We start from the raw sequence: 10469 nt of genomic DNA, 5'->3' as shown, positions 1-10469 counted from the left end.
TTTTTAAAACATGCATTCATTCCAACTTCAACCACAAGTTGGACAATGGACATGGTAATAGGAAAGAGCCACTCATAAATCACAACACGTAGTACTTATTTTCATTTGGCGTTATTATTCTAAGCTAATTGTTGCGTGTACAACCCATCTTTAAGCTAGGAATACTTTGTACTAATACCAAGATGTTTCTCCAAAATAACATATAAGAGTCTACAAATAATTTTAATCTTAAAACAAATCTAATTAATATTCTACGTATAGTATGTCTATTTATGTATGAACTCGTTGAAAATATCTTGTGAAGATATATCTCTTAAGACTTGTACTTTTCATTAAAATATATGGTCCAAATATTAATTAGGTAAAAGAGCAAAATACTTCCAAATAAAAGGATTAAAAAAGAAAAGGGGCATATGTAACCAAATGCAACACGTGATATTTCATTAGCACTTCCAAAACAATAACTTTCCAACAAAAATGAAGTATTAGTTGGTATTCCAATATCCACCCAATATAATTAGCCTAGTGTGAGAAATAGACAATAGAAGGCATTAAACTAAGATGATTAATTAAGCGCCACAAATATTGAAAAAAAGCTTCATCCAATTGTTGCGCAAGTGTTGTCCTTAAACAACACATTTGCACATATGGTGCAAACATCATCAACGTCGTCAAATATTCCCTTTTCTTTTTTCTATTCTTACATTATTTTCTTTTCCTTTTTTTTTTAAATATAATATTATTTTGCTTATTTATATTATATTACGTATATTAGTTTTTATTACTTTCTCTGTTCTGTTAATATTGCAACAAGGAGGAAATTACGCATCCCAAAACACATTTTATATGCTAAATATCTACAATTGTGTAAGTGTAAAAATTATAAAAAGTTGATATTGTGAAAGTATTATATGAGACGAATCCAACAAGATCCCACTTGACTATATTTTGCTTAACGTAAAACTCATATTATATGGTCAAACAAGAGTGATGAATAGTGCAAAAAGTCCATTGTTGCAATATTAATAGAACGGAGGAAGTATTATTTAAGGTGAAATTTTATTCCTCGTTTTGCCTTTTTATGTTTTTCCACCCAATACAAACTTTGACAAATGGAGAGCATCATTCCATCGAGTCATAAACATTATACACAAGTGTCATCAGCAAAATGGACTTTTTGTTTACTGAAATTACTTCTAAATTACTCCCACTATTTCTTAATACAATACAAATAGTTGCCTATATTTAACGACACTTGTTTTTCTATGTATAAGACTATTTTGTTAAGCTTATCCATAACTATACATAAAACTTGAACAAATTATGATGATTTATATCATCAAATCATTACTGATTAGCTAGTTTTTAAAAGTACTCCGTACTATTATAACAACAAAAAATATTACGAATGTATATGTATGTGATCTAAAAGTACCAAATTAAGGGAGAGATATATTTCCTAATAAGAGGTTTCAATCTAGAAAGATTATTGTAAATAGCATGGGAAATCCAAAGAAAATAAAAATTGATTGACTAACATCATCATGTAATCTCATCGTCAATTAAACTACTTCGTATTAAAAGTCAAAACTTGTAAAACTTGACCATAAAAGTTCAAAGTAAGAATAATAGTTAATGGAACATTTTGTTGATTTTACGATCTTATCTACATATAGGCGATTTAGCAATATGCTCGATGCATAAAATTTAATTATTTACTATTATAGGAAAAGGGGAAAAAACCTAATTTACCCCAAATATTTTAGTCCAATATGATGAGCAATGAATGCATCACGGGTCATAAGTATTCGTCATTGGTTATTAATGGATAAAAATAATCAATTATGAAAAATCAAAGTTTGATGACGTAATGCAAATACGGGCCTCTTATTATAACTAACGGAAAAGCATGAATGATGATATTTTGCCAAACAAAAATGGACCGTGCATTTATAACATATTTCAACGTGGAAAACGAGTTTTACTTGTTGTAGTACGAGTATTATCGAAGCGATGCAACACGACTTTGTCAATCAACTTTATAATAATCATAATAAAAAATACTTGTGTATAATTAATTGTTATTGTATGAAATGAAATGGATATAAAGATATACGAGTAGTAATAATTTAACAGAAAATAAGATGACTTTTGACCATTAAAGAAAAATATATGTGAGGTTATCAACAAAAAAAAACACTAAAAGAAAAATGCTTAGAATGGTCAAAAGATAATAATGCAGGCAACGGATAGTTGAAATGATGCCATTGTTCTCTGTAGTTGGTGGCTGACTAGCTTGCTTTCGCTTCTACTCCTGATAATAATGAGCTATTTCTTTGATTCAATGCTTCAATCATCTCTTTTTTAATTTACATACAGCTAAAGAACAGCTACCAATGAGATCTAGAGTGCTTCGGCACTACGAAAACAATAATTTCAGCTATTATATATAAAAAAAAATGGAGCTATTTGAGCTGTCAGATGAATTGACCAAATGAGATTTAGGTCAAGGCATCTGCTCCAAAATTTGGTTGATTTGTAGTTCTAGTTTATCTGCTGGTCTGTCAATAGTTCTAGTTTATAAGCCAAACGCTAACAACAAATAGGTTCAGGTCAGGTTTAGTAAACTTAGTTCTTCTACATACCGCTCAAGTCTAGAACTCGTGCACAAAGAATAGAAAGGTGGTACTTCAAAAACAAATGTAGCAACAGGCAAGTTCTGTAAGCTGAGTTTTTCTACATGTCATTCAAGTCCAAAACTCGTGCACAAAGAACAGAAAGGTAGAACTTCATTCACAAATGCAGCAACAGCAGGCAAGGATAACAACATTACTGTAGCAACCAAACTAAAGGAAAAGGAAATCCCAACATGCAGCAATTTGAGGAACTGGGGTCCAGAGTTCAGCTATTCAGAATCCAAACCCAAAAGAATAATCAACCATAATCTTAAAATGGTGTGGGAGAAGTTGAAAGGGAGTCATTGAAACTATATTGCCAAAACTTACGGGAGGTCCTAAGAGAAAACATTTGATACCATAAAGATGTTTGTACTACAATTTCCCAATATGATTTTAACAAAAGAAACATAGTATTCAGTAATTATGAAAATGCTTCAAGTATCAAAATTCAAGGGTCTGCAAACAATACTAATTTCCAAGCCCTGTGATAGATCCTAGCTACATCACAATATCTATCCAAAAAAACCTTAAATTCCGGCAAAAGCCTTCTTTCCACCAGCAGCAGCTCCAGCTGGAATCACCTTCAACACATTGAACCTCACTGTCTTTGAGACAGGCCTGGATAATTATCAGGGAAATATGATCAAGTTAAACACTGAGATCTGTTAGAAATATACACAAATAACACAATATCAACCAAAGTGCTCCAAGAGCAACTGACCTGCATTGACCAATGATAACATGGTCTCCTTCCTTGACACGGAAACAGGGTGACACATGTGCAGGGATGTTTGAATGCCTCTTCTCGTACCTGCAAGCAACACATACCAGCAAAAAAAATAATAAGAATACCGAACAATCACATATAACACAACAGCACACGGGAGAACAAAATAGCTAATACTTACCTTTGGTACTTCTTGATGTAATGAAGGTAATTACGGCGAACAATAATGGTTCTCTGCATCTTAGCACTGTGGCAAGTACCAGCTAGAATACGGCCCCTGATTGAAACAGAGCCGGTGAAGGGACATTTCTTGTCAATGTAAGCTCCTAATATCGAACAACAGTACATCAGTTATGCATGAATGACAATTAAAAGTACTCAATGGGAAAAAACAGGTCTTAGGAAGACCAGTAAGCAGAACAATACAAAAGAAACAGTCCTTATCAATATGATAATTGGAGGATTTAGTTGAAACAAAGCAACGCACTGCCTGAGTGCAGATGCACTTTCTTGAATAATTTCATAGCATCTTGCCCAAGATGCACCTCAAAACTAGCTTTTGTAGGATTAACACAAAGTAATGCTATTGAGCTAAGATCCAAAGCTCAGGTTGCTCCCGACTATTTACTCGGCTTCTGCGCTCAATTTTGATTTTTATAAGGAGAATAGTAGGAATTCTCCCATTTTCCATATAAATGAAGCAGTACAACAAAATTAAGTAAAATATAAAGGATAGGTGTAACAAGGTCAGAGAACATGATAAAACTACAGAAAAATATAGTTTAAAGGAATGATGCCTTCTTTCCTTCCCATTACTCCTAAAACATCTTGCTGACTATCCCATAATATTTCCCATGAAAACTTTACACAATATATCATATTCCCACATCATATGCTTGGTATCATTAGCTTCTTATCAATGCACTTTAACCAACACCTCAGAGGCTTTCTCTGAAATAAACTTTCTTACACAGCATATAATCCCAAACGATTCCAACATACAACAAAATATCCTCAAATTTCATCACAAAACATTGATAGATAGCTGTATCATATCTACTTGGGCCCAACAAGTATAGGAAACTTTAGATTTTCATTCAGTCCTTAAACATGGGAAAACGACGCTTGTGTCCCTAGTATCAACTCTCAAGTACTTATTAGATTTACCCATAAATTTGCAAGAAAGTGATTGTTTCCTTTGAATCATTCTTTAAAAGAGCTTGATATTCTATCAAAAATAAAAAAGATCAAGAGCTTGCTCTGCTATCAATTAGTTAAAGAGCTTGCTGTGCTATCAACAATGAAAAAGTGAAAAACTAGTACAAATCAGGAACTGAGTTGAATCTAAGTTGCTTCTCCATAAATTTTACCCTCTCTAAAGTGCATCCATTGGCATCCTTCTTATCTCCTCAAACTAGAACATTATCCCATGTATAAATCAAACTATAAATTCTTCCCAAAGGTCAAGATACTTAGTTCAGGTAACATAGCATTAACAAAGTACAATCACACTTATTTATCAAAAAAAAAAAAAGTACAATCACACTTAAGAGACCATTTAAGAATCAACGTGATCATGTCACATAGTAGCAAGATATCGATGCCTAGCTCCACCTAAAAGCATTGGGTGATAAATAGCTTTACATTGAATCAACAGCAGCAAATATGTGTCGCATCAGGGATCATGTCTTTGATTGAATTTAGAACGATTAAGAAAATATATAAGATCAAGAAGGAAGTAACAAATCTCAAATTTCTATAAATAGCCTAAACCAAAACCCAAAAAGTAGTCCTCTGTCAAGACAAATGTCAAACAACCACAAGATCTGATTACTGATTACAAGAGATCATTATAACACAAGCATATCAAAATGGCTAGTTTTCCCATACACAACAATGCTCAAGTATCAATCAGTCAACCATGTCATAAAGAACCAAGACTAACAATTCTAATACACAGCTAAAATAAAGGCGCCTATGTGTTGTGTTCAAGAAAAAAAAATCCAACGTGTTTCAACATCAAATTTCCCCAGATAAGAATCTTAAATCAGCTTTCTCCATCCATTCTAGAAATAACAACAATACATGTTAAAATATCACAATAAAAACCTGATACTGGGATACACTCCAACATTTACAGTTCTTGCAGATGCAACAGTGACACTAAAATTCATTTCAAGGCTTCAAGCTAATTACCACTCATATAAAGTAAAAGTCTGTAGAGCCTTATTGCACAAAACTTATGGCCATCAATAAAGTGCTTACAGATTACACACCCCCCTTAATACCAATATCATCTATGATGAGCACCAACTCTACTTAAGATACAAATTTCATTCCGAAAACTTGAGAACCTCCTCTCAAAATGACCAGCTCACCAGAAAGTTGCTTTCTCCCAAGGGCATCATTAAAGTTCATAAATTTCTTTCTTATAACCACTTCAAAGAACCCAATCAAAGTTTGCAACTTATGTCCAACCTCATTTCTATGTTAAAATAATAATAATTACTTAAACATTTTCATATCCGGCACAATCAAGTTTACTTTAATCAACACCTCAGAGGCTCTCTGGAATAAACTCTCTTGAACAGCATATAATCCCAAATGATTCCAACATACAAAAGATCCTCAACTTCCAACACAAAACATTGATAACCTATAAATTTTCATTCAGTCCTTTAACATGGGGAAACAACTCTCATGTCCCTAGTCTCAAGTACTTAATAGATTTTCACATAAATCTGCAAGGAAGTGATTGTTTCCTTTAAATCATTCTTTAAAAGAGCTTAATGTGCTATCAACAATAAATAGTTAAAGAGCTTGCTCTGCTATCTACAATGAAAAAGTTAAAAGAGCTTGTTGTGTTATCAACAATGAAAAAGTGAAATACGTGTACAAATCAGGTACTGAGTTGAGTCTAAGCTTATTCTCAATGAATTTTAACCTCTCTAACGTGCATCCAAAGGCATCCTTCTTATCTTCTTAAACCAGAAGATTATCAAATGTATAGATCAAACTATAATTCTTCCCAAAGGTCAAGATACTTAGCTCAGGAAACATAGCACTAACATAGTACAATCACACTTCAAAGACCATTGAAGAATTCACATGATCACATCACATAGTAACAAGATATACAATAAATCTAGAGTGTATTGTGAAGCATCATTTCTACAATATTGATGCCCAGCTCCACCTAAAAGCAATGGGTGATAAGTAGCTTTACAAATCAACAGCAGCAAATATGTGTCGAATGAGGGATCATATCTTTAATTGAATTTAGAATGATTAAGAAAATATATAAGATCAAGAAGTAAAAATATCACAAATTTTCTATATATAGTATAAACCAAAACCCAAAAAGTAGTGCTCAATGTTGAGACAAATGTCAAACAGCCACAAGATCCGATTACTGATTACAGATTACAAGTGATCAATGTAATATGCCACAAGACACATAAAATGGCTAGTTTGCCAATACTTGCCAGTTGCCACAACAATGCTCAAGCATCAATCAGTCAACCATGTCACTAAGAACCAAGACTAACAATTCTAATACACAACTTTTATGGCTAAAACTAAAATAAAGAACACTGTCTCATTTTAAGAAGAAAAAAATCCAATACGTTTCAACATCACATTGCCCCAACAAATAATACAGATAACAATCTTAAATCAACTTTCTCCATCCATTCCAGAATCAACACCAACACATGTTATAATATCACACTAAAAACCCGATACTAGGAAACAATCCAACCTTTACAGATCTTGCAGATGCAACACAGTGACACTCAAATCCATTTCAAGGCTTCAAGCTAATTACCACTCATATAAGTATAACTCTGTAGAACCTTGTTGCACAAACCTTATGGCCATCAATAAAATTCTTACAGATTACACACCCCCTGAATACCAATATCATCTATGATGAGTGCCAACTCTACTAAAGATCACAAATTTCATTCCGAAAACTTGAGAACATCCTCTTAAAATGTCCAGCTCACCGGCAAAAGTTCCGTTCTCCCACAGGCATCATTAAAGTTCATAAGCTTCTTTCTAATAACCCCTTCAAGAACCCAATCAAAGTTTGCAACTTATGACCAACCTCATTTCTATGGGAAAACAATACGAATTACTTCATTCAACATTTGCATATCCGACACAGTCAAGCTTACATTTTTCATTATTGTCCCATGTTTTCGTATTCATCAGTAACATTTATAACAGCCTAGATACTGTATAGAAATCCATCACAAAAGAACATACAGCATATTGCATCTATAATACCACTTTAGCCTAAAATTTTATACTTAACATTAGTCTCAGAAACACCCACAAAAACCCCAATCCACAGAAGCAAAAATTAAACTTTTTTTACATCCTGAAGATAGCAAAATGGCAATTGAATAACAAACAAATTCACTTAATTTGAACATACTAACTCTAATGCACCTTAAACTCAACCTAAAAAAGGAAAAGAAAGAACCTTCAATAGCTTCTCTGGGAGTCTTGAAACCCAAACCAATACTCTTCCAGAACCTGTTTCCTTCTTTCCCAGGTCGCTTTCCCTTTCCAGTTTTCTTCGAGCTGCATTTTCCATAAAATTATCAAAATCAAATAATTTAACTTAATTAATTGACAAATCTAGCATTTACAGAATTTGAAGATTACCTCAGAAACACTTTAGGCTGCTTCAAAAAGGCCTTCTCGGTCTATTATATAAATAGCGAAATGTAAATTAATAAAACTAAAACTATTAAGAATATAAATACTAATAAGATCGACTTCAAATAATCGAAGTAAATAGATAGAAAAAGTACCTGTTCCGCCATGATTGAGTGGTTGTAAGATGAGGTTCAGAGGAAGCAATGGAGGCGCCGCAGAGGAGAGAGAGATTGAGAGAAAAGGAGAGAACAAAGAAGAAGAAGAAGAAGAAGAAGAAGAAGTGGCTTAAACCCTAGTCGGATTTTAATTGGTTCCAATCACTTTGAAATAAGCCCAACAATTTTAAACATGGACCAACTTCAAAATTCTAACAATGAGTTAGTTTTTTTTTTATTTTTTTTTTATTTTTTTTTTATTTTTTATTTTTTTTTATTTTTTTTTTACAATAAGTTGTATTGTTAGTTGGGGAGGAGACACAAACAAAAATTTTAACTAACCTTTTTTTTTTTTTAGCCTTAATAGTATTATTGAGAATTTGAGATTTTTTTTTTAAAGTAAGGAGTATTTGGTATGCGGGATTGAGAGTTTTAATCCGAATTCAAGAAAAAAACTTTGTTTGTTTGATAGAAATGGGATTAAAAATAGGATTGGGAATGAGAATATTTAGGAGAGAAATCTCACCTTTTATTACCTAAGGGTAGGTAATAAATCAATGAGAATAGGAATAAATTTAAAATAACATTTTTACCATTAATGAAAACAATAAATGGAAATTTTATTAAGGGTAAATTTGTTATATATTCACTATACGTTCTCACTCACTATCCAAACAAGGTATTGACATATTTTCATGAATTTCCAATATTTAATTCTCAATCTTATTCCCAAACTCTCATTCCCACATTCCAAACGCCATGTTATAATACTAGAAGTATATACAAAAGACACTCTTATAGACAGGAAGCATGTACTACGTATAGAAGAAACATTTTGAAATGTATTTTCAAAAATAATATTAACACATATATAGGGTGTACTTGATGGTCATAAAAGTTTGTTTCAAATCATAACATGCATACACCACGTTTTCAGATTAATTTTGAAAATAAATTCAAATGTAAAATGATCATGTGAGGTGTTCCCCGGGATCATAAACTTAGTTTGGAACAAAAAAAATATTTACCATCCGCTTTAACAAGTCTAAGAGATGTGTTGTTTTCAAATTTAAGACTTCTTTGAAATTCTATTGCATTTATAAATAATTCCATCCTTGTTTCAAAAAAAAAAAAAAAAAAAAAATTCCATCCACCCAAATGGCCACTTAGGGTCTCGTGGAGTCGTGGGATCCATGGGAGTACCCAACCTCTTGTTGAGATAAAAAAGTGGGACTATCCGTTAAAATGAAGATTTGCTTATAAGATTTACTTTTAATTTTTTTTAATTTTAAGAAACTTACAAGATTTACTTGACTATAGATAAATTGAAGAAAACAATACCGAGTAACAATAATAATATTAATAAATAAATATACTCCGTATAAAACATCTTACTCTTCACTATCAATATAGCAAGCTGACAATGCCTTACGAGTTACTTCCTCTGTTTTTATTTACTTGCAACATACCATTTGACACGCATTTCTAGGGAGATAATTAAACTAGGTAAATAAATAAATTGATTCACCAAGGAGATAATTAAACTAGGTAAATAAATAAATTGATTCACCAAATTTTACCACCAAGAGGAAGTACAATTGTATGATGTCCTTTCCCAAGTCCAAACTTTTCATGTCAGGACTCAGGAAAACAAGCAAGCATCCCCTGGCAAGTAAGGCGCAAGCAAGGCCATTTCGATCTTAATCAGCTTCTCGTAGATTGTCAAGATATATAAGATCCATGGATTGTAACTTTCCGTGAATTTGTGTAGTTTCCTAAGTTTTTCCAAACCAATCTACAAATCACTGTTGTGAACTTGTCCAACGAGCATTTACAAGGATCATATTGAGACTGGCAGATCAAGTCCCAGGTGCCAAATCGTTACAAGAAATGAGAACGTAAATCATCAGAATGAACCACTGTATATTTTGAGTAGCACCTACACTTTCCTCCTTGATATACAGCCAAGAATACGAGTTATATGACTGGTGTCAGTGGCCAGACAGTATGATAATAAGAAATCACCACTGATAAAATCAGTCATACGTGGGCATTGCAATAAAAAATCAAGATAAATAATAGAATGCTAAAGATTAACATAATTCATCAACACATCTGAATGCTAGTAGATCTAATCTTCTAAATGAAGATTCCACACAAAATTGTAAACCTCTAGCAAAAAAAAAAAAAAAAAAAAAAAAAAAAAAAAAAAAAAAAAGTAGTAAACTTGAAATGAGTTGC

General features: G+C 32.4%; 1 protein-coding gene across 1 annotated transcript; it reads right to left on the bottom strand.

Annotated features, from left to right (window-relative positions):
* Positions 1 to 3001: 3001 nt before the first annotated feature.
* Positions 3002 to 8386, bottom strand: LOC145635736 (small ribosomal subunit protein uS17x-like). The gene is made up of 6 exons (XM_081687077.1): positions 8229 to 8386; positions 8080 to 8120; positions 7895 to 7995; positions 3587 to 3731; positions 3400 to 3489; positions 3002 to 3296 (listed from the first exon to the last, which is right to left on the bottom strand). Exons 1-6 carry the CDS (start codon positions 8238 to 8240, stop codon positions 3206 to 3208), a joined length of 480 nt encoding a protein of 159 aa, XP_081543203.1. The 5' UTR covers positions 8241 to 8386; the 3' UTR covers positions 3002 to 3205.
* Positions 8387 to 10469: the final 2083 nt, after the last annotated feature.

Source organism: Chenopodium album, chromosome 6, assembly GCF_948465745.1.
Source record: "Chenopodium album chromosome 6, dcCheAlbu1.1, whole genome shotgun sequence".
In the NCBI taxonomy this organism is placed as follows: domain Eukaryota; kingdom Viridiplantae; phylum Streptophyta; class Magnoliopsida; order Caryophyllales; family Amaranthaceae; genus Chenopodium; species Chenopodium album.
Note: the sequence above shows the minus strand (reverse complement) of the source record. Positions and strands in the feature narration are given on the sequence as shown.

Bases quoted from the DNA above. Each gene is read 5' to 3' on its own strand.
- LOC145635736 (XM_081687077.1), bottom strand. The intron at 7,996-8,079 runs GTAATCTTCAAA...TGGAAAATGCAG, and splicing joins CAGCCTAAAGTGTTTCTGAG to CTCGAAGAAAACTGGAAAGG. The intron at 3,297-3,399 runs GTCAGTTGCTCT...ATAATTATCCAG, and splicing joins GTTATCATTGGTCAATGCAG to GCCTGTCTCAAAGACAGTGA.